Source organism: Procambarus clarkii, chromosome 57 (genome assembly GCF_040958095.1).
Source record: "Procambarus clarkii isolate CNS0578487 chromosome 57, FALCON_Pclarkii_2.0, whole genome shotgun sequence".
Lineage (NCBI taxonomy): Eukaryota > Metazoa > Arthropoda > Malacostraca > Decapoda > Cambaridae > Procambarus > Procambarus clarkii.
Genome location: NC_091206.1, coordinates 10,853,242 through 10,879,896, shown reverse-complemented (window position 1 = coordinate 10,879,896; position 26,655 = coordinate 10,853,242). Strand labels below are relative to the sequence as shown.

Here is a 26,655-nt window from a genome sequence, read left to right as displayed (position 1 = left end):
CCTTCCCCGAACGTGTTTTTGTAAAAATAAATACAAAATTGCTCTTATTTTGCCTGTGGGGATATGGACAAGGTGCGCTGTGAAATCATCACGGCTGGTTGTCCGTGGATGTAGCTCCGAGAAGTAGTCATGCGGGCCATTCAAGCACCGCGAGTTGCCACAAATATATTTTCAATTATTTGTTCTATGTATTTCCAATGCAGTTTTATTTTATTTTTTTATCGTATATGATACATATTTGTGTTCTTTACAATATGTAAAGAATATGTACAGTAGAATGTTCATAATATTCCATGGAACTATGATACATGTGTCAGAATGTAGAATGTTCATAATATTCCATGGAACTATGATACATGTGTCAGAATGTAGAATGTTCATAATATTCCATGGAACTATGATACATGTGTCAGAATGTAGAATGTTCATAATATTCCATGGAACTATGATACATGTGTCAGTAATGTGTCCACAATAAATGTTTATTGTCGCTATATTACATGTTAAAAATTCACTAAAATTACAATATGTACAGTTTCACACACTATTTACACAGTAACACACTGTATTACACACTCAGTATTTCGGAAGTGAGTAATAATCAACGAAGTAGTCCATGGTACACAGTGCGACTTTGCTCTCTGTACCCCAGATACAGATAGATTTTCACTTCCTTTTTCTTTGTTCTGTGTGAGTGCAAATAATGCACTCACATACAGCCTTGGCTTTAGTTCTTGTAGATGTTATGTAGCCAAGCTTGTAAGGCATAATGTAGTCTTGAAAGATCTCTTTGTAAGGTCACTGACTGGAAGAGATTGTCATTTTCGGAGTCAGTCAATCTAGAAGAGCTTCAGCCATTCTGCAAGAGATTCAGCTATTCTTGAAAACATCTATGGAAAACACCACCCTGGGAGCCCCTAACACTGTTCATCAATGCTACTTGTATCAGATGCATCATCACTGAACCCAGAAAATGATTCATCTATGTATCATCAATAGAAATTGGAGATGGCATAGGTGGGCAAGAGTGGCACTCAGAGTTACAACTGGATGCGCGTGCTGTATCATCTTAATAGGTGCTGTATCACTTGCATCCGACCTTTGTGTTAGATCCTTATTGCGCCTAGCTTCATTAATATCATGACCCTTATGTTCTTCAAACAATAAGGTCTGAATTTCACCGACAGAGAGCGATCTTTCAACACCGCGTCGACAGGTGTTTGGGAGCCAGAGGTACATGCACCATCCATGGTTGCTCACACAGTACTAACCCAGCCAGCAGCCCTAGGACATTCTGGGAATTTTTTCCAAGATGGCTGCCTCTTACAGGCGGTCCCAAGAGTCAATTTCGTACCCAACCTACCGCGAGAGCATATTGACTATGCACAAAAAAAAAAAAACTTTTTCCAGTTGGTGCAATAATTGGCAAATGACATTTGTCATTTGGCACAGTGCTGTGCAGGCGATGAGTCACAATAACGTGGCTGAAGTATGTTGACCAGACCACACACTAGAAATTGAAGGGACGAAGACGTTTCGGTCCGTCCTGGACCATTCTCAAGTCGATTGTGATGAGGACAGGTAGGGACAGGCATTAAATAGGCAAGAGAGAGCTGAGGAGGAAAGTCAGGTGTAGGGGATAGTAGTAATGAGAACTGCAGCAGGCCTATTGGCCCATACGAGGCAGCTCCTATTATAACCACCGAAGGAGATAGTAATAGGAAAAAGAAGAGGATAGCAAGGGAGCGTAGAAGACAATGAACAGAAAAAGGGAGAAGAGAGAAAGAAAGGGAAAGAGAAAGAAAGAAATGGAAGGGGGAAAGCTTATGTTAAGTCACGTTTGTTAGAAAGATTAGAGCATTTGAGTATATACTGTGAAAGGGAAGAGTCCACAGCAACAAAGCCAGGACTCAAGTTCATGTTGGGTACATTGTTAATAAGAGCCGATTCTACAAGACGGCGTCTGTGTAGAGTAGAGGCAGGAAAGATTATTTTGAAGGGATTATTAAAGATTATTATTGAAGGGACGACGACGAAACGTCGTCGTCCCTTCAATTTCTAGTGTGTGGTCTGGTCAACAGTGCTGTGGTTCACCACTACGCTGCTTGCCCTCCAAATACAGCAACCTCACCCCCCCACCCCCACCCCATGCGCAAAAAATAAATTCTCAGATATTTTTGTTTTGCTTTTAATGTGTTAACCACTGGACTGCGCCAACTGAGAAAACTCTCTGATTTTTTCGGACCCATTCAAAATGTGTGCGCGCAACTGGTTGTGTACGAAATGGACTCTTAGGCTCTCCAGTGAGAGGCAGCCATCTTGGAAAAAATTCCCAGAATGCCCTAGGGCTGCTTGCTGTATTAGTACTGAGTGAGCAACCATGGGTAGTGCATGCACCTCTGGCTCCCAAACACCTGTCTGACGTGGTGTTGAAAGATCGCACTCTGTGAAATTCAAACCTCATTGTTTGAAGAACATAAGGGTCATGATATTGGTGAACCAAGGCGCAATAAGGACCTAACACAAAGGTTGGATGCAAGTGATACAGCACCTACGAGGACGATACAGTGAGAGTATCCAGTTGTAGCTCTGAGCGCCACCCTTGCCCACCAATGCCATCTCCAATTTATATAGATGATAAATGGATGAATCGTTTTCTGCGTTCAGTGATGAAGCATCTGATACAGGTAGCATAGATGAATAGTGTTAGTGGCTTCCATGGTGGTGTTTTCCCATAGGTATTTTCAAGAATAGCTGAATCTCTTTCAGATTGACTGACACTCTTTTAGATTGACGGACACTCTTCGAGGGTGGCTGAATCTCTCCCTGTGTGGGACCTTACAAAGCGATCTTTTCAAGACTCCCTTACAAATTGATCTTTTCCTATAATCTTTTCAGCCTGGCTACATACCACCTACAAGTACTAAAGCCAAGGGTGTACGTGAGTGCATTATTTGCAAGCACACAGAACGAAGAAACAATAAGCGAAAATCTATCTGTACCTGGTGCAAAAAGACTGAAGTCGTGCTGTGTACCATGGACTACTTTATTGATTATTGCTCACTTCCAAAGTACTGAGTGTAATTACCTAAGTGTAGTTACAGGACGAGAGCTACACTCGTGGTATCCTGTCTACCCAGCACTCTTTGTCATATAACGCTTTGAAGCTACGGACGATTTTTGCCTCCACCACCTTCTCACCTAACTTGTTCCGTCTACCACTCTGTTTACAAAAAGAGAATTTTCTTATATTTCTCCGGCAGCTTTGTTTTGTTAGTTTAAATCTATGACCTCTTGGTTCTTGAAGTTCCGGGTCTCAGGAATTCTTCCCTATCAATTTTATCGATTCCTGTTACTATTTTTTTTAACATAGTAATCATATTGCCTCTGTTTCTTCTATCTTCTTGTTTTTGCATATTTAATGCCTCTAACCTCTCCTCGTAGCTCTTGTCCTTCAGTTCTGGGAGCCACTTGGTGGCATGTCTTTGCACCTTATCCAGTTTGTTTATGTGCTTCTTAAGATATGGGCACCATACAACTGCTGCATATTCCAGCTTTGGTCTAACAAAAGTCGTGAACAATTTTTTTATTATTTCGCCATCCATGTATTTAAAAGCAATTCTGAAGTAGAAAGTGTAGCATAGGCTCCTCGCACAATGTTCTTAATGTGGTTCTCAGGTGACAGTTTTCTATCTAGAACCACCCCTAGCTCCCTTTTTTTTGTCAGAATTCTTTAAAGATTTCTCACATAATTTATAAGTTGTGTGGGGTCTATGTTCTCCTATTCCACATTCCATAACATGGTATTTATTCACATCAAATTCCATTTGCCAAGTGGTGCTCCATATACTTATTTTGTCCAGGTCATCTTGAAGGGCATGACAATCATCTAAGTTTCTTATCCTTCCTATTATCTTAGCATCATCAGCAAACATGTTCATATAATTCTGTATACCAACTGGTAGATCATTTACATAGACAATAAACATCACTGGTGCAAGAACTGAACCCTGTGGTACTCCAATTGTGACATTTCTCCAGTCCGATACATTGCCTCTGATCACTGCCCTCATTTTTCTATCAGTCAGAAAATTTTTCATCCATGTTAGAAGCTTACCTGCCACCCCTCCAATATTTTCCAGTTTCCAGAACAACTTCTTATGTGGAACTCTGCCAAAAGCCTTTTTTTGGTCCAGATAGATTCAGTCAACTCAATCATCTCTTTCCTGTAATATCTCTGTTGCTCGATCATAGAAACTGAGTAAATTCAATACACAGGATCTTCCAGATTGAAAACCATGCTGTCTGTCTGATATTATATAATTTCTCTCCAGGTGTTCTATCCATTTAGTTTTAATTATATTTTCCAATATTTTGACTATAACACTTGTCAATGATACAGATCTATAATTAAGGGGGTCTTCTCTGCTTCCACTTTTGTAGATTGGAACCATGTTAGCCTTTTTCCACACATCAGCTAAAACTCCTGTAAACAGGGATGCCTGAAAAATCAGTTAAGTGGGGAGCCCCTACAGCTCTCTAGAGCTTCATACCCAAAGAAAGGAAAGGAAAGGAAAAGAAAGGGCTGACCCGGCCGCCACAAACTCCGAAACACGAAGCCAAGACAACAGGCTGCAACCTGCGACCCAAGGCAACAAGAACGCACAGGAGCAGACACGCGCATAAAGAACGGGCGGCCAGGAACCTGTGCGACCCTCAAATCCTCACGCCCGAAATGAGCCCTAGATGTCACCAACACAGCAGCGAAAGCTGCAAACGTCCAAATAGCACAGGCACAAGGATAGACCGCAGGCTGGAAGACTTAAAAACTCTGCGGACGACCTGGGAGACCCGAGCCCTGAAACAGGGAACGAGGGGAACCGGATCAACCCAAAGCGCATCCCCAGACACGGTACGCAGGTAACGGCAAAGAGGCTCAACCTGACAACATAGGACACACCCCCAGCCGAACCAATCAAGCATCAATAACCCAAAGACCCCTCTGGAAAGCAGCCGTCTTGACCGTCGCCAGAAGGACGAAGAAAGACTGCAAACGTACAAACCTACCACCAGTACCCCCTGCACCGGAAGAGCTGGAAGCTCCCCGACCCGACCCGCAGACGCCCATACCAACAAAATATGGCCTATGAAAACCAAACTTGAACCGAAGGGGCTACCACAAACTGTGGAGAAGAAGGTAGGAGGGCACCCTGATCAAGGACCAGGACGGCTCAGGCGACGCATGATCAGGCCGGAGGTGAAACAAAACACGAGAAAGCGTACGGAATGGGGCAGATGTGTCGTCCACCCTGAACGCAAGCCGGAGCAGCCCTGCCAGCGCCGCACAACATGAGGCAACAGTAAGAAACATCAAATAACTGTAGTCCAAAAAACCCAAGAAAGGACAAGACAACCCGATGCGAAAGAGACAACCTACAAAAAGCAAGAAAAAGGTGCATAAAAACACCAGGAACGTCATATTGTCGCCGAGACGAAGCTCGCAGGTGGGACACCATCAATGAAGATACCTAATCACCATAGAGATGATGATACCCGCGTCAAAACACCAGACGCGAAGAGCCGAGGAGAAGGCCGAACCAGTCACGTACAGGTACAGGACCGGTCCGACCTGCCGAAAGAGACAGAGCCGTGGGAAAACGCCCCGGGTTCAGACACCTATCAAGCAGCGTCTGGAAATATAGCTAGGCCGGCCACCAAGGGACCATGAGGACTACTCTCCTTGGGAATGGACTCCAACCGAGCCAGAACCCGAAGCAACAGCTGGACCTGGAGAAGAGGAACAGGTACCCCCACCTCGACCAGTCCTGCCGAAAGGCATCCACTGTGAACGCCTTGCAGGCGGGTAAGGGCGCCACATAGAATGGGCAACATCTAGACCACGCTGACGCAAAGATGTCCATGGCCAGGAGTCCATATGTCCGGCTGAGCCAACGAAACGAGTCGGTGATGACTGGCAAATCCGCGAAGAGAGAATTTAACCGAGACAGGCTGTCCGCCAAGACGCAGGACACGCCCCGGACATGAACCTCACGGCTAGCCAAACCTCGAGAATCCAGCAAACGAGCCACATGAAGGGACCAACCCCAAAGGTTAAACACCTAAGAGAAACCCTGTGGTTCCGGCAAAGAACCACCAGAGACCAGTACGAATGGAGCTGGACAGTAGAGCACCGAGTGACCCGAACCCTCCGAAGTGCAAACCAAACAGCCACGAACTCCCGAACCGTGCTGTGAACCCGACGAACGGACAGACCCTACCATCCCTGGCCAACCTGGTGAGCACTGGTCACAAAGCCCCAGCCGAGAGATGACCTGTCCATGAACACATCGAGCGAAGGCTCGATCCTGTCACATCTCCAAACTGAATAGCCTCTTGGGAATATGACTTCATTTATTATATTTCCTTCAAGTTTCGTCTCTGATAATGCAACAATATCTGGGACCCTAAGCTGGATTATATCTTGCAACTCCAAAGTTTTTGACCTCACTCCATCTATGTTGGTATATACAATTTTCAGGAACATGTTCCCTTTTCCTTTGCTCTTTACTCCCCCTTCCACTACTGAAATTGTTGCTTTGTTTTTATGTAACATTTCACAAGCTTTCCAGTCCCTGTCACTTTGTAGAAAAAAGATTTTCTGTCTTCTTCATTTCTATCTCCATTTAGACGTTTTGCCTCAATTAGGTTTATTTTCAGCTTTTCTCTGTCTTCCTTGGAAAGGTCTTGTCTTATTGACCAAAGTTTGCCAACCTCATCACTCTGCAATTTCCTGGCATTTCTAAGCACTTCCATCATGTTTTTCACTCCATTAAACGTCACCCTTAAGGGGCAGTTCTTGTTTTTCTCATATTTTCCTATTCTTCTAAAATCACTGACATTTTCCTTTGAGCCTTCTCCTAAACCTACTATTTTCTCTATGATTTTCATCTCTTCTGCTGCTTGGTCCACCCTAGATGAAATTTCCTTCTCTAAACATCCAAAAATTATTATGGACTTAGTTGTATCTGCAGTGTTTTGTACTAGTTTACTGTTGGTAACCAGTTCTTTCCTAATTGCTTGCCTAATTTCTGCTTCTTGTTGGTCATTTCTGGTTTTGACTTCCGAACACACTTCTTTGATAGTCTCTTTCTCTTTTACCACTTGAGCATATGTCGCTTTTATTTCTTCTTTATACTTTTCTAGTTCTTTATTCACCTCCTCTATGTGAGTTGTCAGTGAAGTTTCCAGTTGGAGATCCTTGCCTAACTCTATATATTAGCATATGACAACTTGACAAACAGTTAACAATTGGTCATAGTCAGAGAAGATATGTCAGGCTGGAGTGGAGTGGAAAGTGGTGTTCCACAGGGCTTTTCTCAATGACAATTGCTGTTTTTAACCCCTGGGCTATGCAACTGTTAAATTAATAGCTGACATTACCTTGATTCACAAAAAATAAATTCTAAAAAAATCTCTTTTCTTTTGACATTGTTAATTAGCATCTAGAAAGCACAAAAATCCAAATAAAAAGTCTCTCTTTCCTGTGGTTTATTCGTAGTGGCTCAGAGAACTTGTACTGTACTCGACTCGAGTGGTTGTTCGAGCAGTTGTGCTGGAGTCTGAACTTTGCTATACTAGTTTACCCACTGGATCTGGTTTGACTTCGGCGTCTTATCTGCTGCCTTCGGAAATGCCCCTTCCGTGTCTCTCTCTCACAATCACTGGGTTCAGCCTCTGGGGGCCTTGCATCGGTTGCTGCGTAGCAGACTTCCTCTTCTTGTTTTTCGGGGATCAGTGCCTTGACGCCTACCCAAGCCCTCACTCCATATGTTCACAGACGCGTCATCTCAGCTGTGGCTTTGTGACCAGTGCTCACCAGGCCGGCTGGCAGGATCACAGCATGGTGCGGTAGTTTGCGGTAGTATGGCTGTCACTTCGGAGGGTTCGGTTCCATTTGTACTGTTCTTTGGTGGTTCATTGCCTGAACCGTGGGGGTTTCTTTGGTCCTTGCCTCTTTGGGGCTGGTCACTTCGAGTGGCTCATCTGCTGGATTCTCTGGGTTTGGTTTTATGTACAGTTCATATTCGGGGAGTGTGCAACGTCGGCCGAGCGGACAGCACGCTGGACTTGTGATCCTGTGGTCCTGGGTTTGATCCCAGGCGCCGGCGAGAAACATTAGGCAGAGTTTCTTTCACCTTATGCCCGTTACTTAGCAGTAAAATAGGTACCTGGGTGTTAGTCAGCTGTCACAGGCTGCTTCCTGGGGGTGGAGGCCTGGTCGAGGACCGGGCCGCGGGGACACTAAAAAAAAAAGCCCCGAAATCATCTCAAGAAGATAGCTCTCAGGCTACCTAGGAGTTGTTCACCATATGAGTCTATTTTCTTGTTTATTTCTTCAACGTCACCACACTTCACTTTCCACACCTCATTTTCTTTCACTAGTTCCTTGATTTGCTCCTTCTGATTTGTTACCTTGTCTGTTAATGCAGTAATAATCTTACCTTGCTGAAGCATACTCCCTTTTAGAGTGCAAAGCTCACTCCTAAGAGCTCCATTGTCCTCTTCCAATTTAAGCACTTTTTCTTCATACTTTTGCATATCCTCAGTTACCTGTAACCTGCCAAGAACACCTCCTTTCCTTATATCTTGGGGTGAGAATCCTTTGAAACAATCATCTATTGGTGTGTCTACATTCCCAGTGGTGGTGGTGGCGGCCATCTTTGTTTTTGTACTAGAACCAAAACAAACTTTTCCACAGCTATTTTCACTCACTTTTACTTGTTTATTGTATTTTATTTGCTTAAACACTTCCCTGAACCTTTATGTAACCTGGGACACCACTGTAACCCTCAACCTGTTCCCAATACTTAGGTAATTCGATATTTCCAGGAGCTTGCTGCAGTGTGACTCCTGCCTCCTCCAGCTCACAGTCACCCTTCAGAGTCCCTGTATACGAGTTTTTCGGAATACGAGCCGGATTTCCTCGGAAAATGCGACTCGGAAGGCGAGGGTTACCTTGGAACGCGAGTTTGTTGATACGCGTACAGGCCGACCTAGCGTGTGGTGGTACGGCGATCGTCGCCCCTCAGTTTCCCAGTGCCTCGTGCCCACTGACTATCCCACGTCAAGTCTTCACCCGAATTTTCAGTGTTTTGTTGGATTTTTGGTCATTTGAGCATAAAAGTTGTTATTATATATCTCACCATGGGTCCCAAGAAAGCCAGTGGTAAGGATCAAGGCAAGAAAGCCCATGAGAGGATCTATCTTGAGGTTATCTTGAGATGATTTCGGGGCTTTTTAGTGTCCCCGCGGCCCGGTCTTCGACCAGGCCTCCACCCCCAGGAAGCAGCCCATGACAGCTGAATAACACCCAGGTACCTATTTTATTGCTAGGTAACAGGGGCATAGGGTGAAAGAAACTCTGCCCTTTGTTTCTCGCCGGGGCCCGGGATCGAACCTGGCACCACAGGATCACAAGTCCAGTGTGCTGTCTGCTCGGCCGACCGGCTCCCTGGATGGATAACAATGACAATAGAGGAGAAACAAGAGATCATTCGGAAGCATAAAAATGGTACACGTGTTATTGAACTTTGTACGCAGTACAACAAAGCGACATCAACAATATGCACTATACTTAAGAAGAAAAATGAGATTACGAGTGCTAAATTGGCAAAGGGCGTAGGAACAATCACGAAACAAAGACCAAAAATACTTGAAGAAGTGGAAAAGTTTTTATTAATTTGGATACACGACAAGGAATTAAGGGGTGATAGTGTTTTGGAGGCCATCATTTGTTAGAAAGCCAGGGTATTGCACGAAGACCTTGTAAAGAAAACCCCTGGAACGAGTGATGCAGATACCTTGGTTACCTTGAGGTTACCTTGAGGTGCTTCCGGGGCTTAGCATCTCCGCGGCCCGGTCGTCGACCAGGCCTCCTGGTTGCTGGACTGATCAGCCAGGCTGTTGGACGTGGCTGCTCGCAGCCTGACGTATGAGTCACAGCCTGGTTGATCAGGTAGATCAAGGCAGGACTGGCTGGTTTGAAAAATTTAGAAAAAGAAGTGGTATCCATAGTGTTGCGAGGCATGGGGAGGCAGCCAGCTCAGACAAACCAGCCGTTGAACGATTTATTGAAGAATTTAAGGAGTTTGCAGAGGCTGAGGGATACCTACCGCAACAAGTGTTTAATTGTGACGAAACAGGATTGTTTTGGAAAAGAATGCCTAAGAGGACATATATTACCAAGGAGGAAAAATCCTTGCCCGGACACAAGCCTATGAAAGATAGGTTTATGCTTATGCTGTGTTCATATGCGAGTGGCGATTTGAAAATTAAACCCTTGCTAGTGCATCATTTTGAAAATCCCAGGGTTTTCAAACAGTATAAAGTGCAGAAAACCCAAATGTGTGTGATGTCGAAGTCTAATAAAAAAGCATGGGCGACTAGGCTTATTTTTTCGGAGTGGGTGAATGAAGTGCTGTGCCCGACCATAGAAAAATATCTGCAGGAGAAAAATTTGCCACTCAAGACCATGCTTCTCCTCAACAACGCTCCTGCTCATCCTCCAGGATTGGAAGATGAATTGATGCACAGACACAGTAAATTTCTCACAATAAAGTTCCTTCCTCCCAACACCACTCCTCTAATTCAGCCTATGGATCAGAAAATCATAGCGAATTTTAAGAAAGTGTATGAAAGGGCACTTTTCCAGAATTGTTTTGAAGTGACTGAAGCCACAAACCTCACTCTCAAAGAGTTCTGGAAACACCATTTTAACATTTGTAGTGCTTTAAAACTCATTGACAAAGCCTGGCAAGAAGTGACTCAAAGAACCCTGATCTCTGGCTGGAGAAAATTGTGGCCTGAATGTGTGAAAGAACTGGACTTTGAGGGGTTTGAGCCTGTAAATGATGCGCCTATTGTTGAGGAAATTGTTACTCTGGGCCGGCAAATGGGCTTGGAATTGGATGGTGATGATATAGAGGAGTTGGTGGAAGAACACAACGAAGAACTGACCACAGGAACTCCAAGCCCTTCAAAAGGAACAGCAAGACGACGCAGCTGATGATTCTGCAGTGGAGGAGGATGCGGCAGTAGCGAATGTCCTTTCTTCAGAAATTAAGGTGGTGTGTCAGATGTGGGAAGAGATTCAAACAATTATTGAAAAGACTCACCCACAGAAAGCTGTAGTAGGCCGTTGCCTTAATCTTTTTAATGACAATGTGGTGCCTTACTACAGAGACAGCTTGCGAAGAAGGGAAAAACAAGCCTCCATGGACAGATTTGTTGTGAGAAAATCGAGCAGTGAGCCACAACCAGGACCTAGTGGTACTCAGGCAAAACGTGCCAGGGAGTGCACACCAGAAAGGTCCTCACTGCCTGATGTGATAATGGAAGGGGACTCCCCTTCCAAACAGTAACACCTCTCCTCCAATTCAGACGAGACAAGTTCAGAATGTTCCAAAGAGCCACACAGTCCCATTACGAAACTGGGAAAAAGGCAGGAAACCCACCGGAGATGACCTGACTGATGGAAGGGGAGGAGGCCAACACCCAACAGACCCTACATGCTGAAAAGAGGAAGGGCCATCAGCATCACTGAAGGCCGGAAGAAACGACCTGAAAAGACCACGAGTCGTGGGACCAGGTGTTGGCAAAAAGAGTGAGTCTTCCCCTTCATTGCCACATCAACGGGGCGACCTACGAAAGGGCCGAAGTGAACCCCAAGATGCCAACCTACATATAGAGCGAACACCGTGACAACCAGACAAAAAAGGCATCAGGGAGCTCACCGATTCAGAAACTGGCACCAGAGGCCTACTCAACCAAACGAGGCCCGAGCCCTAGCATGACCCTTCCGGGAGGGCATAGAGAAACCTCCTCCTGGAGAACCAACAATTCCAAAATAGGCCAGCAACTAGCACAAGCAGCCGACAGAAACTGAGCAACACAGTGCTCTGGGAACAACAGAGGATAAAACGGCGATGAAGACTGAAGAGCCAGAGCCCAAGCTGAACCCAACAACAGAGCTAGCACAACCTGCTGACACGCAAGACGAGAGGTGAAAAATATAGTAACTGCCTCCTGGTTTCTATCCGTAGGCGCAAACAGTGTCAGCAAGGCAGATGACACTGAAGCAGCAGAGACCAAGGCCCCAGCTGAGGGCTCCTCCACTCCCACATCCTCTGAAAGCCAATCCGAAGACAGCTCCCGAAGACTAAAGAGGCGCTAAATGACCACAAGTCAAAAGTCAATCAACCACGAAAGCAGTCGAAACAGTGGGGACCTGAGCATGCAGCTGCACCAGACCAACATCGCGATACTAAAGTTCAACTTGGAAAGTGTAAAGTAATGAAATTAGGCAAAGGGAGGAGAAGGCTGAACACAAGGTCCCATCTGGGAAGTGAAATCCTGCAAGAGTCAAATAGGGAGAAAGATCTGGGGGTTTGATATCACACCGAACCTGTCCCCAGAAGCCCACATCAAAAGGATATCATCAGTGGCATATGCTGGATTGGCCAACATAAGAACTGACCTTAAAAACTAGTGTGTTCAGGACCTTGTATACCACTTATGTCAGACCAATCCTGGAGTATGCAGCGCCAGCCTACTGTCCATACCTAGTTTAACAAGGCAAAGTTAGAGAAGATTCAGACGTATGCCAACAGACTAGTCCCAGAACTGAGAGGTATAAGCTATGAGGAAAAGCTACAAGAGCTAAACTCGGCCCCGGGGCAGAGCCCTAATCCACACCCACCGCCCCTGAATGAAAGTCCAGGGAAAAGGCTTTGAAGAAGGAAGTCTGCTGGATCGACTCAGAAGCCTTGGTGGGAACGAGGGGCCCAACCACCTCCGCATCCCCCATCGGAAGGGGCAGCCACCGAAGCCACCCGAGTCTCGTCCTGAGCGAAACCCCACCTCGACTCCAAATCCCTCAGATGTTCAGTAGCCGGAAGCAGGGAGGGAAGAGCAGGGAGAACCATATGTTCAGTAGCCGGAAGCAGGGAGGGAAGAGCAGGGAGAACCATACCCACCTGGGAAGGAAAAGGCAGCATGGACAGAACCCAAATCCAAGTAGAGCAGCTCTAGGGGCCTCCAAATAGGCAACCAACTAGGCCAGTTGCAAGTAAAAAGAATTGATACTACAATGAGGCTGCCGCCTGATCCCTGAGACCATTAACACTTTCGCTCGGGGATGACGCAGCATTGCGTCATCCATTTACTGGCGGTAATGCCGGGGATGACGCAGCATTGCGTCATCCACTTTAAAAATTCGCCAAAAATCAGGTTTTTATCCGATTTTTTGGGGACTGGTTTTAAAATGTGCGCCGATGTCTTCCCATTTTCTTTGTTGAGCCTCGTCGCCCTCAGGCTGCTTGGCACACGCCGTGGGCCCATTGTCTTTGCTCCACTGTTGTGACCAATGTCGCTTCCCCTCGCATCTCAAACGTGTGAACATTTCGGCTATTTTCCGTGGCTATATTTCTTACTGCGGCTTTAGAAACTATCTACGCTTACTCCACGATGGATAGTAATCATGAACAAGGCCCTTCCAGGAAGAAAATTGCGAAAGAAAGGCTTGAAAAGGGTAGGAATTGGGAGTGTAGCAGGAAGGCCTCTGAGCACTCACTCACGGCTAACACGTGGCCCGTCTTCAACTCGTCGGCGGTTGGAGCGTGACCAGGTTTTTTTTTTTATAGGCTAATGTTCCTCTAGAGAATTTTATTACGAACCCATTGAGACCAAAATGAAAGACCTAGGACAAAAATTGAGGTGACCAGAGTGAAAATAGTGAAAAAAATTTATCCCGTTTGCGCGCTCCCGGGTAACTCGTTCGCACTTTCTCTGTTTGCTGCGGGTAATTAGCCGGGCTTTTGGAGTTTATATGCATTTAGTGCTGTAGAGAATTTTATTGCGAACACAATGATACCAAATTTAATCTCGTAGAAGGAGAATTGAGGTGACAAAGTTGAAGAGAGTATACACTTTTCGGAATTAACGCGCGCTTCCGTGACACTCTGGGGCCCATATCGCCCTGTCGAGGGGTGGCGCGCGGGGTGAGCGAAAGTGTTAAATAAGAGATGAGTAAAGGTGAGCACAAGCAGGGAACAAGTCCAACAAGACTTGTAGGTTGGGTTGTAGGTGTCCCTGACCTAACAGGCAGCATGATGGAGGCAGGATGGATGACTGCCTCCAAGAGGCAGGGAACAATCTGCAATGTCACACAAGGCGAGAGCGAGCTCGGAAGAAGTAACCATGGTACAACCAAACCCACAAGAGGGTTTTCCAGGGCCTGCAGGGTAAATAAGCCCCACAGAAAACTAAGACACTGGGACCAGCTATGCCAGTAAAACTTGTCTTAACCCTTTAACAGCACAAATTTTGTGTATAAAAAATTTTGGTCTAACTGGCTGAATGGCACACATCGTATACTGTATAAGCATTTTAAAGTACCTGTACCGCATAAGATTTAAAAGTGATTTTTACATCAGGCTCACGCTTCTGGCTCTCACACCACCTGTAGAGACAGACCACGCTACAAGGCACAGAAACTGAAAACAAAAACTGGAGCCAGAGGCACCCGACCAGCCAGTATCACATTAGCCAAGAACTGCCGGGGGGAAGGGGGTGCGCAGACAGCGGCACGACGTGATGACGTCATGCTCGATGGCTAATTTTCGTTGGAGAGTTGTAGTATCCACTCGTTCGGCTTTCAGTAGCAATATTTTCACCAGAATAGGGGTTTGTTTTGGTGTGCCTTTCTGGGTGCCAGACCAGGTCAATGGCAGACAGAATGCTTCCAACCACATGTGGGTTTCTATAGGCCATTGCTCCTCGTGTCTCTCTGAGGGGGCCAGGTTCTGGCTCGTGGTTCATGGTAGGCAAGAATTCCATGCACTTTGATGCCAGAAAGCTAATAGTTACATATCAGCCAGGATAGTTCTGGGGAGCCGATGGGGCTCCCCCTAGAAAATGTACAAATATATATGTAACTGGTATTATTTAGCGATGATTAGTGACCAGGGTTCTGATAATAGCAGAATTGTTGTGATAATTTGCAGTGTGCATAGTATTGTGGGAGGAGAAATGTTGAGGGGAGGGAGGACGGTAGCATTGTTTGCCGAATCTGTGTGTCCACCTGTTATTGTCTGCACTCACTGTACTAGCTTAGTGGATCACTATGGTAAACACAAATGTAGATACTTATATATAACGTGTATATATAGTGTAATATCAGCAAAATGAGTATGTTGGGGGGAAGCCATTTTCGTAAGGGAGGTGGCATCATCTGCATGACTTGTCGTGCTGTGTAAGGGTGACCACTATGCTCTTTGGGCACCATACCAGCTTAATTAAACAGTCATGGTGAACAAAACATGCAGATAATTATATATAATGTGTGTATATAGTGTAATAACACCACAAACAGTATACAGCACTAGTTGGAGGAGAAATGTTAGTGCCTCTGGCCTTGAACGAGTGAGGGAGAGGAGGCAGCATCAGCTGATGCTGTGGCATGTGGGGACCTCTGTTGCTTTCTGAACTCACAATACCAGCTTAGTTGTACAGCTATGGTGAAAAAAACATTAAGAAACTTATATATAACTTGTGTATACAGTGTAATAACTGCAAAACTATTTGTTTATTATTTTATGAACATAATTGAATCACTAATATGCTCACAATAATTTTGATCATAGCGATGGTTCACACATTTTATTATAAAAATATATCACACTACACACTATTGAATAATATTACCACAAAAAAAAATTGAAAATAAATCAAAGACACTGAAATAATTAGGTAATATCATCTTTGTGGCAACTCCCGCTTGGCAGCTCGGGCGGAGCTGACCGCCTCCGACGATTACTCTGTCAATGCCTCACTTTTGCCAGATTTCCTCGCCCGATTGAGGCCAAAATATGTCACCTACAATTTTTTTGTTTTTCCCGCAATTAAGGAACACAAATGAACACTTATATAATTTTATAAGACATAATTTTATAAGACAAAAAAAATTTGGGATTTTTTTTTTATTTCTTGCACCTGCGTGTGTTGCAGGCTAAAATCACAAGAGAAGCCCAGGGGTTAATGTTAGCAGTCTCCGTGGTGTAGTGGTAAGACACTCGCCTGGCGTTCCGCGAGCGCTATGTCATGGGTTCGTATCCTGGCCGGGGAGGATTTACTGGGCGCAAATCCTTAACTGTAGCCTCTGTTTAACGCAACAGTAAAATGTGTACTTGGATGAAAAAACGATTCTTCGCGGCACGGGGATCGTATTCCAGGGACCATAGGATTAAGGACTTGCCCGAAACGCTACGCGTACTAGTGGCTGTACAAGAATGCAACAACTCTTGTATATATCTCAAAAAAAAAAAAAAAAAAAAAAAATGCAATATAAATAATAATGAAAATTCTCTCGCTCTAAATTTAGTATAAAAGCATTTACCTTTTTCTTGAAAAACTAAAATAAGATGTGTAATCCTCCACAATGGCCTGAGGTTCCTCAAGCATGTCCCCTGAAAAAATTATTAGTTTAATAATTTAAGCTCTTTATTATTTGTAGCTATAATATATGTTATAGAGTGATACAAGTCAAAGGGACCTGTAACTAATAATTAACACTCACAATATTATTGATTGTATTACTATACAGGTATACTATACATCGCGACTTCATGATGTATAGTATAATATACTGTATAGCATACAGTATAACACTATAATATCACTATATTAATAATATATTAATGATTTTAACCACCCAGTAGTATACAGATATGATGTGCATATTTTCTCATTGAAACCTTGCTTCTTTCATAAAATGCCATTTGAAAACAGGTTTTCTGGGGAAGCCCCTACGGCTCCCCGGAGCTTACTAGGCTGATATGCTAATGTCAGAATTTGGCATCAGTCATGTGTATGGAGTTCTTATGGGCCTACCGGGGACCATGAGCCAGAACCTGGGCCCCTCTAGAGAGGCAAGGGGAGCAATGGCCGATAGAAACCCCCGTGTAATTGGGAGCATTCTATGTCTGCCATCGACCGGGTTAGGCACCCAGAAAGATAGGCGTCTGTCAAAACAAACCCCTATTCTGGTGAAAATTGCAACCAAAAGCCGAACGAGTGGATAGAACTCCCCAAACAAAAACGAGCAAACTAGTATGATGTCATTCGTTGTCGCATCGCTGTCTGCATAGCCCCCCCCCTCCCTGAGAGGGGGGAAGGGGGATCCCCAGACCTACCACGCCGGCGATCCACACCCCAGTTCTTGTGGCTGATGCTATCGGCTTGGTTGTGTCCTCTGGCTCCGTTTTTTTTTTGCGGCGCTCTGCTTTGAGTGTGGCTGCTGTTCTCCAGGGGTGCAAGAGCCAGGCGTTATTCCTCAGTATTAGGGCTGCATGCGCCTAGGGTTCCCTTCCCTAGGTGCCCTGTAAGTACTGCCCTTGGGGCTTGGGGTTACCTTCCACAAGTTCCTCGGGGGTCTGTCTCTGTGTGTCCGTTTTACTGCTCAATTTCTCGGCCGCTCTTTGGGTGCTTGGGGGTTTTGTCTTCCCTAGTTTACCTTAGGGTAAGAGGCAGTTTTTGCATTGGTAGGGGCGCAGGGTGCTGTACAGCTAGTTGTCACCTATCACAGCGGCCGGCTCTGTTCCTTGGGGTACGTTGTCCTCTTGCGGAGTTTTGATTTTCTTTTTCTTTTTGCCTTGGAGGGGGGTTCTGCCCTAATTGCCACTGGTGTTTGGCCTCACCCTGATACTTATTGGTACCCCCTGCTTGGTCCCCGTGAGTGCACACGTCCCTGGGGGTTCAGCTTTAGACAGCTTGTTGGTAGTTTTGGGCGCTGGTTAGCAGTACCCTGCCTGGGTTTACCTGAGCGCAAGTCCTCTTCAAGTAAACACTCAGGACCCTGGGAATCCCCTATGGGATGCATGGGTCCGATGGCTGTGACCCTAGGGGCTCCCCCTCGCTTCGTGAGAGTTTGAGGGTTGTTCGGTCCCCTTGTCTCACGGCGACCCTCACTGTTTTTGCCTCCGTCATGCAGCCTGTTGGGTCGGTGACACTTTCGACCCTGAGTCCTGTGAGTACTGTTGCTTGCTGGTGACTCAATTTACCCAGTCTTTGGATGATGATCTTCGGGTACAGGCTGCACAGGCGTTGCATTCTAGGTTTCGTGTTGCAACGCGCTAGGTTTGCTGTTCATCCCGGATGTCCCGCGGCTGCCCTGTTTTGCTTATAGGGACCCGGACTTGGGGGTGGGGGTCGCTTCGACCCTGGTTCAGTCCGCACCTCCCGGTCCTTCCCCTTCTGTTGTGCGTTCTGGTCCCCCTCCCCTGCTTCCGGCCCCGAAACGTCTGAGGGTTTCGGAGTCGGGGCAGGGGTTAGTTGGTCTTGAGACTTGGGCAGCCTCGGGGGATGCCCCTTCCAGTGTGGCGATGGAAGCATTCAAGTCTCCTTCCCTGTCCATAGCCTCTGGGTCTGACCAGTGGGCCTCATTCTTTCCGGCTTCTACGACTGCGCCGGCCTTGTCTAGTGGGGTCGGTGCTTAGGGGGGGAGGACTCGGCCACGGGTCCTGCTGGGGAGGACCCTGGGGCTGGGGAGGGGGGCCTTGGGCCCCGCTGGACCCTGCCTGGGTGTTTGTAGCCTCTGAGCGGGGCTTACTGTTGCAAGGAGTGGGGTTTTCTTTTCCCCCCCTCTGCGTGCAAGTTGGATTTGGTGTCTGCCCCTCCCCTGGTTCGGTTCCGTGTTCCCCCGGGGGCTTCGGTTCCGTCTTTCCGGAGGTTTTCAGCTTATCGCATCCAATCTGCTGCAGTGCGGGCGGCCCTTACGGCGAACCTCCTGTGTGACCCGGATTATGCCTCGGCAATGGATCCCTCGGCTTTCAGGTTTGGGACTTCATTCCCTTTCTGGCTCCGTTGAGAGGTTCCGTAGTCGTCCTGGCTGGCGGACTGTCCTATCTTTGCTTTGGAGGCTTGGCACTCTTTCTGCTGTTCCCGCGCGCTTTAGTGGCGGGAGACTTTGACGGTGCTTCAGATTTTCCTAGGGGGCGACCTTGAGCACCTCAATGAGTGCTTGTTTGCTTCTGCCCTTCCCCGGGATGTCGGTGTCGTTTAGCTCCATGTGCAGGTTCCCCTCCTTTCGGCGGCGCAGGTGGCGGAAGACTTGCATGCTCGGGGCCTTTTGGTTGCAGCCTTGAGCTTCTTTTCCCTCCTGGAGCTGTCTTCTGACTGGCTCAAGGAGGATGTGGGGGCGCTTGGGGCTGTTCCGGGGTCTGGCGTCTTGGCCTCGGCGGCTCGCTCATCGGCTGCCATGCTGAAGCTTTTCGCGCCGATCTTGCCGGATGTGGTGGCTCTGTTTTATGCCTACTGGCTCGTGTGTCGGCAGGCGGTGCTTGCCTCCTCTGTGGAATCCGCTTGTGCCTTGGCTCTTAGGCTTTCGTCCCCTTTTTGCCCCCCTCTTGTTTGAGGCTTCAGTCATTGCGCAGTTTATTCAGGCTACTTCGGCTTCTTGCCGTCCTATGTCGGACTTGCTGGTTCTCCGGGGGTCCCGTGGTGGGCCTTCCCGGAAGAGTCGTGCCAAGGCTCGGGGTTCCTCTCGTCATGGTAGGCCACTGGTGTCAAGTTCGGGTTCGGCACCTCCTTCGGACCCGCCTTCGTCTGGTCGGCGCGGTGTTCGCTCTGTGCAAGGTTCTGGGTCTCGTAAGAGGTGCCGGCCCTTTCGCGGTTTGCCCCATTGACGGGGCGATGGGGGAGGAGGCTTACGCTGTTCGCTCACGCCTGGTCTTACGATTTGTAGGCATTTCAGGTCGTTTCACATGGCCTCTGGTGGTGTTGGGTGGCCCCTCCCCCCTGCGGGGGGTTCGAGGCTGGCAGGGCAGGCTTCTTCCCCTACGCTCTGTCAGGTCATCTTGGAGTGGGCTCGCTTGGGCGTGGTCGAAACGAAGACGTCCCTCAGAAGGGTTTCCTGTCTGTTTCCGGTCCCGAATCGGGACTGCGCAGACCTGCGGTTCATTCTAGACTTGTCCCGTCTGAACCCCTGGGTTCATTGCCCCTCCTTTCGGATGAACACGCTGTCCCAGGTTCTTTGTGACCAGTGCTCACCAGGCCGGTCGGGGTCGGTGGGGTCCGTCCTTCCGTTGAGCCCACAGCACTGTGTGGGAGTTCGCGGCGGTGTTATTTGCTCTTCGGAGGATTCGAGTCACCTGCGGGCCGACGATCCGACTCCATTCGGACTGCTCCCCGGTGGTTCATTGTCTGAACCGAGGGGGTTCAATGCGGTCCTTGGCTCTTTGGCACTGGTCGCTTCGGGTGACTCGTCTGCTGAGTTCTCAGGGTTTGGCTCTCCTGGCAGTTCATGTGTGGGGTGTGTCCAACATCTTGGCCGATGGCGTGTCTCGTTTCGTTCCCCTCTCCACGGAATGGACGGTCAACGCCGACTCCTTCCATTGGCTTTGCCAGATGTTCGGACGCCCCGAGGTGGACCTCTTCGCGTCAGCATGGTCGCGGCGCCTTCCCCTGTATGTGGCGCCCTTTCCCGACTGCGAGGCCGTCGGGTCAACGCCTTTCAGCAGGACTGGTCGAGGTGGGGGTTCCTGTACCTCTTTCCCCCAGTTCAGCTGTTGCTCCAGGTCCTGACTCGCTTAGAGACTTACCAGGGAAGAGTTGTCCTCTTGGCCCCTTGGTGGCCGGCCCAGCCGTGGTTTCAGGCGCTGCTTGCTCAGTGACTGAACCCGGAAGTTTTTCCGCGGCTTCGCCTCTTCCAACATATCAGCCCAGTACGTCACCTGGCTGGTTTGATCTTTTTCTTGAGTCTTTGCGTATGGTCTTTTTGACTCGAGTGTATCATCATCTCTATACTGTCGCCTCATGTCGTGCGGCGCTGGCGGAGCTGCTTCAGCTTGCTTTTGGTATTGATGTCACGTCTGCACCGTTTTGCAAGCTGTTTAGGGCGTTCTTTCACCTCCGGCCTGCTCATGCGCCGCCTGAGCCGTCCTGGTCTTTGGACAGAGTGCTCTCTATTCTTTCTTCTCCTCGTTTTGTTGTGGCCCTCTCGGTTCCAAATTGTTTTTCGAAGGCTCTTTTCCTGTTGGCATTGGCCTCTGGGGGTCGGGTAGGTGAGCTTCATGCTCTCCTCCGGCGCAGAGGTTTCTGCTCCTTCGGTCAGGGTGATCGTTTTGTTCGTCTGCAGCCTTCTCCATTTTTTCTGGCGAAGAATGAGACTGCTGCGTTCCAGAGGGGCCCTTAGATTGTTGATGCTTGGTTGATTCGGCTAGGGGTGCATCATGTTTTGTGTCCGGTTGCGGCTCTCCGCTGTTATTTGCGCTCCACGGCTTCTGTGTCCGAGGATGCGCTTTGGGTTGATCCAGTTTCCCTGCTTCCCTGTTTGTGGGTGCGGGTCTCCCAGGTCGTCCACAGGGTTATTAAGGCTAGCCAGCCTGCTGTCTATCCCCGTGCCCATGACGTCCGCAAGTTCGCGGCTCTTGCTGCTGTCTTTAGCAATATGTCCTGGGCTGACATTCGGGCGCAGGGATTTTGGTGGTTGAACAGGGTCCTGGCTGCTAGTTACCTTGTAAACGGTCGGGCCTGTGTTGCTTTGGGTCGGTGGATGTAGCCAGTAGTCTTGACTTTGGATTGAGGAGTGAGCAGCAACCGACTCCCGAGAAAGTCCCTATTCTTTCCTCTGTGGGTAGTTAGCTCCGGGGAGCCATAAGGGCTCCTCCCAGAAAACCAGCTTTGAATGTAATGAAACGCCATTTTTTGGGTGAGTCCTGGAGGCTCCCCGGCATCCCTCCCTCCCTCCGGTCGGCGTTTTTTTTCGCATGTTTTTGACATCCAGCCTCAGAACTGGGGTGTGGATCGCCGGTGCGGTAGGTCTGGGGCTCCCCCCTCTTGGGAAGGGGGGGGGCTGCACAGACAGCGGTGCAACAACGAATGACGTCATACTAGTTTGCTCGTTTTTGTTTGGGGAGTTCTATCCACTCGTTCGGCTTTTGGTTGCAATTTTCACCAGAATAGAGGTTTGCTTTGGGACGCCTACCTTTCTGGGTGCCTAACCCGGTCGATGGCAGACATAGAATGCTTCCAATTACACGGGGGTTTCTATAGGCCATTGCTCCCCTTGCCTCTCTAGAGGGGGGCCAGGTTCTGGCTCGTGGTCCCCGGTAGGGCCATAAGAACTCCATACACATGACTGATGCCAAATTCTGACATTAGCATATCAGCCTAGTAAGCTCCGGGGAGCCTCCGGGACTCACCCAGAAAATGGCATTTCATTACATTCAACGCTCGTTTTTTAATTTATCTTACATCATTGACACTGCACTGTAGGATAGCTTATTACTTTCCTCTTTGCCAAACATTTATATACAAGAAGATACATTGGGTTGTAAAAGTACATACACTGGTTATTGAGTGGTACATTCTTGCAATGCCAATAACTTGCGTTTCGTAAGCGCTTTGTCCTGGGTTCGTATCCTGGCCGGGGAGGATTTACTGAGCACAAATCTTTAGCTCTGATTAACTCAACAGTAAAATGGGTACCTGGTTGTTAGAAGATTTTTCGCTGGGTCATATTCCAGGGAACATAGGATTAATTTCTTGCCCGAAATGCTACGCTTACTAGTGGGTGTACAAAAATGTAAGAACTCTTGTATATACTGTATAAATAAATAAATAAATAAATAAATAAATAAATAAATAAATAAATAAAAAACATGCATAGTATTTTGGCCATGTCCTTAAGGGGAAGCAAGGCAGTACAAGGAGCAAGTTAGATATGAGAAGATTTATTTATTTATATACAAGAAGGTACATTAGGTTTATGAGAGTACATTGATGTTTTTATTTTCAAATCAAATCAAATATTTATTCAGGTAAAGTATATACATACAAGGTGAGAAACGAAACATTGATGGATTTATAGATAGAGCTAGTACATACAATGCCTAAAGCCACTATTACACAAAGCGTTTCGGGCAGGAAAAACACTAAGACTAAAACTTAATACTAATTGAGATTAAAGTATAAATTGTGTTAAAAAAAAAACCAGCGTTGAATGTAATGAAACGCCATTTTCTGGGTGAGTCCCGGAGGCTCCCCGGAGCTATCCCAGGCTGATATGCTAATGTCAGACTTTGGCATCAGTCATGTGTATGGAGTTCTTAGGCCTACCGGGGACCACGGCCAGAACCGGGCCCCCTCAGAGAGGCACGGGGAGCAATGGCCTATAGAAGCCCCCGTGTAGTTGGAAGCATTCTATGTCTGCCATCGACCGGAACAGGCACCCAGAAAGGTAAGCGCCCCAAAACAAACCCCTATTCTGGTTAAAATTGCTACCAAAAACCGAACTAGTGGATAGAACTCCCCAACCGAAAACAAGCAAACTAGTGTGACGTCACACACTGCCGCGCCGCTGTCTGCGCAGCTCCCCCTCCCCGGGAGGGGGAAGGGGGAGCTCCAGACCCCCCGTGCCGGCTACCCACACCTCAGTTCTTGAGGCTGGATGTCAAAAACGCGAAAAACCGCCGACCGGAGGGAGGGTGGGATGCCGGGGAGCCTCCGGGACTCACCCAGAAAATGGCGTTTCATTACATTCAACGCTGGTTTTCTGGGGGGAGCCCCGTCGGCTCCCCGGAGCTAACTACCCACAGACAGAAAAAGAGGGACTTACCCGGGAGGCGGTCGTCGCTCACCCCTCAACGCGAAGCCGAGACAACTGGCTGCAACCGCCGACCCAAAGCAACACAGGCCCGACGAGGCCCAGGGACAATCACAAGGTAACGAGCAGCCAGGACCCTGTTTGACCGCCAAAATCCCAGCGCCCGAATATCAGACCAAGACATATTCCCAAAGGCGGCAGCAAGACCCGCGAACTTACGAACGTCATGGGCACGGGCATAGACCGAAGGCTGGCTGGACCTAATAACCCTGCGGACGACCTGAGAGACCCGAACCCGCGAACAGGGAAGAAGGGAAACCGGATCAACCCACAGCGCGTCCCCGGACACAGAAGCTGTGGCGCGCAAATAACGGCGAAGCGCCGCAACCGGACACAAAACATGATGCACCCCCGGCCTGACCAACCAAGCATCAACCACCCATGGACCCCTCCGGAACGCAGCAGTCTCATTCTTCGCCAGAAAAGAAGGAGACGGCTGCAAACGAACAAAACAATCACCACGACCAAAAGAGCAGAAACCCCTGCGCCGGAGGAGGGCATGAAGCTTCCCTACCCGACCCCCAGAGGCCAAAGCCAACAAGAAAAGTGCCTTGGAAAAACAATCCTGGACCGAAGGGGCCACAACGAAACGAGGAGATGAAAGAAAAGCGAGCACTCTGTCCATAGACCAGGACGGCTCAGGCGACGCATGAGCAGGCCGGAGGTGAAACAATGCACGAGACAGCTTGCGAAACGGCGCAGACGAAACATTGATACCGAAAGCAAGCTGAAGCGGCTCCGCCAGCGCCGCACGATATGAAGCGACAGTGTTAGGCATAAGATGACGGTCCTGAAACAACCACAAGAGGAAGGACAAGACCACCCGAACAGACAAGGAGCTAACACGACGAAGACGCAAAAAGAAACGGAAGGACCGCCAGGAAACTCCATACTGCCGCCGAGAAGAAGCCCTCAGGTGGGACACCAACAACGAGGCCACCTGATCACCATAGAAATGATGATAGACTCGAGTCAAAAAAACCATACGCGAAGACTCGAGGAGAAGATCGAACCAGCTACGTGACGTACCGGCCCGATCTACTGAAAGAGGCGGAGCCGCGGGACAACCCTCGGGTTCGGACACCGAGCAACCAGCGCCTGAAACCAAGGCTGGGCCGGCCACCAAGGGGCCAGAAGGACAACTCTCCCCCGGTAAGTCTCTAAGCGAGTCAGGACCTGGAGCAACAGCCGAACCGGGGAAAAGAGGTACAGGAACCCCCACCTCGACCAGTCTAGCCGAAAGGCATCGACCCCGACGGCCTCGCAATCGGGGAAGGGCGCCGCATAAACGGGAAGACGCTGCGACCACGCCGACGCGAAGAGGTCCACTTCGGGGCGCCCGAACGTCTGGCAAAGCCAACGGAAGGACTTGTCATCGACCGTCCACTCCGTGGAGAGGGGAACGAAGCGAGACAGGGCGTCGGCCAAGACGTTGGACACGCCCCGTACGTGAACCACCAGGAGAGCCAAACCCCGAGAACTCAGCAGACGAGTCACCCGAAGCAACCAACCCCAAAGAGACAAGGACCGCATCGAACCCCCGCGGTTCAGGCAATGAACCACCGGAGAGCAGTCCGAATGGAGCCGAATCGTCGATCCGCGGGCCACCCGAATCCTCCCCAGAGCAAACCACACTGCCGCGAACTCCCGCACCGTGCTGTGAGCTCGACGGAAGGACGGATCCCAACGCCCCTGGCCGGCCTGGTGAGCACTGGTCACAAAACCCCAGCCGAGAGACGACGCATCCGTGTACACATCGAGCGAGGGCTTGGGTAGGCGCCAAGGCACTGAACCCCGAAAAACCCGAAGAGGAAGCCGGTGACGCAGCAACCGACGCAAGGCCCCCGGGGGTCGAACTCTGCGATCGCGAGAGAGGCGGAAGGGGGAACCCCGAAGGAACCAGAACAGCCGTCGAAGCCAAACCCGACCCGCCGGGTAGACCACCATCGCGAAGTTCAGGCTCCCACACAACCCCTCGAGCAACCGCTGGGTGACCCGAGGGCCCTCCAGAAACAGACGAAGGCGGGACCGCAGCTGCAGGAGAGACTCCGGAGGGAGAGACAAGGAGGCGGTTCGAGAGTCCCACACGAGACCCAGCCAAGTCCGAACCTGAGAGGGAACCAGATGGGACTTCCTCCAGTTCACCAAGAACCTGAACTCGGCGAGCTGGAAAGAACCAAATCCCTGGCTAGCAAGCAAGCTGACCGGCTGGGAGCCCAAACCAGCCAGTCGTCGAGGTAGGCCAACACCCGAACACCTAGGAGACGCAAACGAGCCACCACAACCCGTGTAAGGCGCGTGAACACGCGAGGTGCCAGGTTCAACCCGAACGGGAGACAACGAAAGCGGTAACTCAGACGCCCCACAACAAAACCGAGCCAGTCCCTGAACCGCGGATGAATCGGGACATGCCAATAAGCGTCCCGGAGGTCCAGGGACACCATCCAAGCTCCTGGCTCCAAGAGGAGCCGAACCTGAGACAGCGTAGTCATCCAAAAGGAGGGGCAATGAACCCAGGGGTTCAGACGGGACAAGTCCAGAATGAACCGCAGGTCCGCGCAGTCCCGTTTCGGAACCGGAAACAGACGGGAAACCCATCTGAGGGACGACGTCGTTTCGACGACGCCCAAGCGTACCCACTCCAAGACGACTCGACAGAGCGCAGGGGAAGAAACCTGCCCTGCCAGCCCCGACCCCCCAAAGGGGGGAGGGGCCACCCAACGCCACCGCAGGCCGCGAGACACGACCCGAAAGGCCCACGAATCGTGGGACCAGGCGCGGGCGAACAGCGCAAGCCGCCCCCCCCCCCATCGCCCCGTCAAGGGGGCAAACCGCGAAAGGGCCGGCGACCCTTACGAGACCCAGAACCCCGCACAGCGTGAACACCGCGCCGACCAGACGAGGGAGGGTCCGCAGGAGGAGCCAACCCCAAACCT

General features: G+C 49.0%; 1 protein-coding gene across 3 annotated transcripts in view; it reads right to left on the bottom strand.

Annotated features, from left to right (window-relative positions):
• The window catches only part of LOC123745079 (DNA-(apurinic or apyrimidinic site) endonuclease 2), an 89,891-nt gene that overhangs the window by 56,908 nt on the left and 6,328 nt on the right, over positions 1-26,655 (bottom strand). For 2 of the 3 annotated variants that reach the window (XM_069306260.1, XM_069306259.1), the window contains exon 2: positions 16,454-16,523. The exons of the other annotated variant lie outside the window; for it this stretch is intronic. In XM_069306260.1, coding sequence (XP_069162361.1) covers positions 16,454-16,523 — 70 coding nt within the window. The remainder of the gene's footprint in view (positions 1-16,453; positions 16,524-26,655) is intronic. 3 annotated transcript variants of the gene reach the window in all.